At 40.2% G+C, this 3,201-nt stretch overlaps 2 protein-coding genes across 5 annotated transcripts in view; one reads left to right on the top strand and one right to left on the bottom strand.

Annotated features, from left to right (window-relative positions):
- SNW1 (SNW domain containing 1) overlaps positions 1-3,201 on the bottom strand; it is a 57,332-nt gene that overhangs the window by 3,000 nt on the left and 51,131 nt on the right. For all 3 annotated transcript variants that reach the window (XM_011988272.1, XM_011988269.1, XM_011988271.1), the window contains exons 11-12: positions 2,782-2,878; positions 364-481 (exon numbers count right to left, since the gene is read on the bottom strand). In XM_011988272.1, coding sequence (XP_011843662.1) covers positions 364-481; positions 2,782-2,878 — 215 coding nt within the window. The remainder of the gene's footprint in view (positions 1-363; positions 482-2,781; positions 2,879-3,201) is intronic.
- The window catches only part of SLIRP (SRA stem-loop interacting RNA binding protein), a 65,773-nt gene that overhangs the window by 11,936 nt on the left and 50,636 nt on the right, over positions 1-3,201 (top strand). The window contains exon 4 of one of the 2 annotated variants that reach the window (XM_011988268.1): positions 166-758. The exons of the other annotated variant lie outside the window; for it this stretch is intronic. Within the exon in view, the coding sequence (XP_011843658.1) occupies positions 166-198 (33 nt within the window). The 3' untranslated portion in view covers positions 199-758. Of the gene's footprint in view, positions 1-165; positions 759-3,201 lie in introns of those variants that run through there. 2 annotated transcript variants of the gene reach the window in all.

Here is a 3,201-nt window from a genome sequence, read left to right as displayed (position 1 = left end):
TTTTTTTTTGAGACAGAGAGTCTCGCTCTGTTGCCCAGGCTGGAGCGCAGTGGCTCAATCTCGGCTCACTGCAAGCTCCGCCCCCCGGGTTCACGCCATTCTCCTGCCTCAGCCTCCCGAGTACAGCACCAAGTTTTTAATCACCTAATTTCTTTCTTCTCCTAGTGTCTCAAATTTCAGTCCACTGTAAGAAGTTAAAATCAGAACTGTTTCATCTTTCTTGTCTCAAGTTTCAACATACAACTTCCAATTTTTTTGTCATCATGCTGGCATTTACATCCAAATATGAAGTATGGTAATTTTCGTTTCCCTGAGGATAGGTATTCACATCAACACAACAATATGCTGTTCCTAAACTTGTACCTTGGATTGGTTGAAGAGCCTTTGGTCATACTGAACTTCATTGGAAGTCCGAGGATTAGGAACACCGAGAGCAATGACTTCACTGATATCCCGATTTTCATTTCTCTGAAGTTTCGACCTATTTTGAAATACGACATCACTAACTGAAAACTCTTTATAGACAAACTGAGTATGTTCAATAGAAATACAACCAATCTCAGAAGCAAAGGACATGAATATGTCACATTCACATCTTGTGAACGTATATTCCTTGATAATACATAATCAAGTTGGCAGCCCTTATAAAGCATTTCAGATTAGAGGGAAGAGTTTTACAATTAGGATATCCTGTTAGCTCAAAAGAACATCTAACAGATTCGTTGACGTGGAATTCTTTAATATAAGCAATCACCTTACAACCATACTGAGATATAAAATTGCTATGGTCTATATTTACTATCATATGATGGTTTGGGGGTTGGGGAAGTGGATACAATTTAGATGTAGCACAGGAATCATTTTAAATAAGCTAGAAACAGCTCTTTTATCTAACTACATTTAGTAATTTTATCCCATTAGAATTTTGAGGAAAACATGTCAATGACTGAAATAGTTAGTATGATTTTTGACATTCAAATTAATTTGGTTTCCTGGCTGTTTCATTATACATGCAATCTATATCCCAATGAAACCATGGTAACTGTCATTACTTATTTTACTAAAAACTCAGGTCACAAAATGATTTCTACAGGCTATTTGATTTTCATCCAGTTACAATTTTACAGCTTTTCTATGTTGTCAATTCTGATAGCCACACTTTACTGGTTTTGAGGGCCCAATTTATCCACAGAGCCATTGTAACTTTTACAACTTAGGAATTACTAACCAAGACTGTCATTAATTAAACACTTTCACACTTTGCTCCTCCTTCTACATGTACGTTACCCTCAACTCAAGAGTAAGAGTCTCTGCTTCTCTATGACGTCATTTATCCAGGGAGATGAAATATGCCAATTAACACCAGCAGGAATCTTTTTAATGCTTATTTATTTTTATTTTTGAGATACAGTCTCGCTCTCACCCAGGCTGGAGTATAGTGGCACGATCTTGGCTCACTGAATCCTCCGCCTCCAGGGTTCAAATGATTCTCCCACTTCAGCCTCTCGAGTAGCTGGGACTACAGGCATGTGCCACCACACCCAGATAATTTTTGTATTTTTAGTAGAGATGGGGGTTTCACCATGTTGGCCAGGCTGGATGAACTCCTGACCTCAAGTGATTCGCCCGCCTTGGCTTGCCAAAGTGCTGGGATTATAGGTGTGAGCCACCGTGCCCAGCCTCTTTTTTGTGTTTAAAATATGACTTGAAAAATGTATTAGGCTCATGGGATGATCAGAGCATAGAAAACTGTTCCTTTGGGAAGAAAATATTTTATATTTGCATTTAACCCTCACTCAGAATTCTACCTTTGTATTGCAGCATTTCCTCTACTTTTCAGAACTTTAAGTCCTCAGCCTTTGGTGAGCCATAAACTTCCCCAATCCATACTTTATGCCCTCGTATATGTATTTAGTTTGTTCCACACATTTATATTTACTAAAAGTGCTTTGCAAATTTTCTCAAATTATTTTATGGATAGCTCTTTCTGAACTGTAAGTTAAACTTCTGTTAAGAATGAGCTGATTTTCACTTCTTTCAAAACTGCTCTTCTCAATTGCACTAGATGCATATAAAGTACTATGCATGTAAAATGATCTCAGTAAAAGCATGACAGCTTATTTCCTGTCTAAAGAAGCACATAATCCATTTGTCTCACCATTTAAGGTAGGAAAAGAACCGACTATAACAGTCCAAATTTACTACTACATCCTTTTCAAAAATCTGATCTCAATTCTGTTTTCCATATTCCCATCATTCTCAATTCTGACTTAAGTGATGGCAGAAAAGATTAATTCCAAAGACAGTCAACTAGAGCTAAGACAAAGTTAAGTATAAGAAAATTAAGTGCTAATGTATTAAGTTATCAAACTGAAGAAGAAAGGGAGAGAAGCAAAACTGATCTTAGTGGACTAGAAACTCTGCTCTAAAAGGTACAAAAAGGCCACTCTTCATGATTGGTACCTATCTTTTTTTGTGTGAGACGGAGTCTCACTCTGCCCAGGCTGGAGTGCAGTGGCGCCATCTCAGCTCATTGCAAGCTCCGCCTCCCAGGTTCACACCATTCTTCTGCCTCAGTCTCCCGAGCAGCTGGGACTACAGGCGCCCACCATGACCACGCCCGGCTAATTTTTTGTACTTTTAGTAGACATGGGGTTTCACCATGTTAGCCTGGATGGTCTCGATCTCCTGCCCACATCGGCCTCCCAAAGTGCTGGGATTACAGGGGTGAGCCACCGCGCCCAGCCTCCATGATTGGTACGTATCTTAAATAACACCTACCTCTTATCAGGAGCTGCCCTGGAAAGATTCCGGTCATGCTGTCTCTCTTTTCGCCTGTCATGCCGGATTTCATCCCTCTCACGTGCCTCCCCATCCTCTGTTGTGAACAGTTGAAAAGTACTTCACTGTAATATCTATTATATGTGTGCATATGTGTACATGTGTGTATATAATTTTTTAAAAACAGACAGGGTCTCACTCTGTCACTCAGGCTGGAGTGCAGTAGCATGAACATGGTTCACTGCAGCCTCTACCTCCTGGATTCAAGTGATCCTCCTGCCTCATCCTCCCAAGTACCTGGGACCACAGGTGTGTGCCACCATGCCTGGCTAATTTTTTAATGTTTTGTAAAGATGAGGTCCCTCTATGTTGTCGATGCTGGTCTCAAACTCCAGGCTCTAGTGAACTTCCCACCTAGGC

This window comes from Mandrillus leucophaeus, unplaced genomic scaffold, assembly GCF_000951045.1.
Source record: "Mandrillus leucophaeus isolate KB7577 unplaced genomic scaffold, Mleu.le_1.0 Scaffold326, whole genome shotgun sequence".
NCBI lineage: Eukaryota > Metazoa > Chordata > Mammalia > Primates > Cercopithecidae > Mandrillus > Mandrillus leucophaeus.
This window is presented reverse-complemented; position numbering and strand designations above follow the sequence as displayed.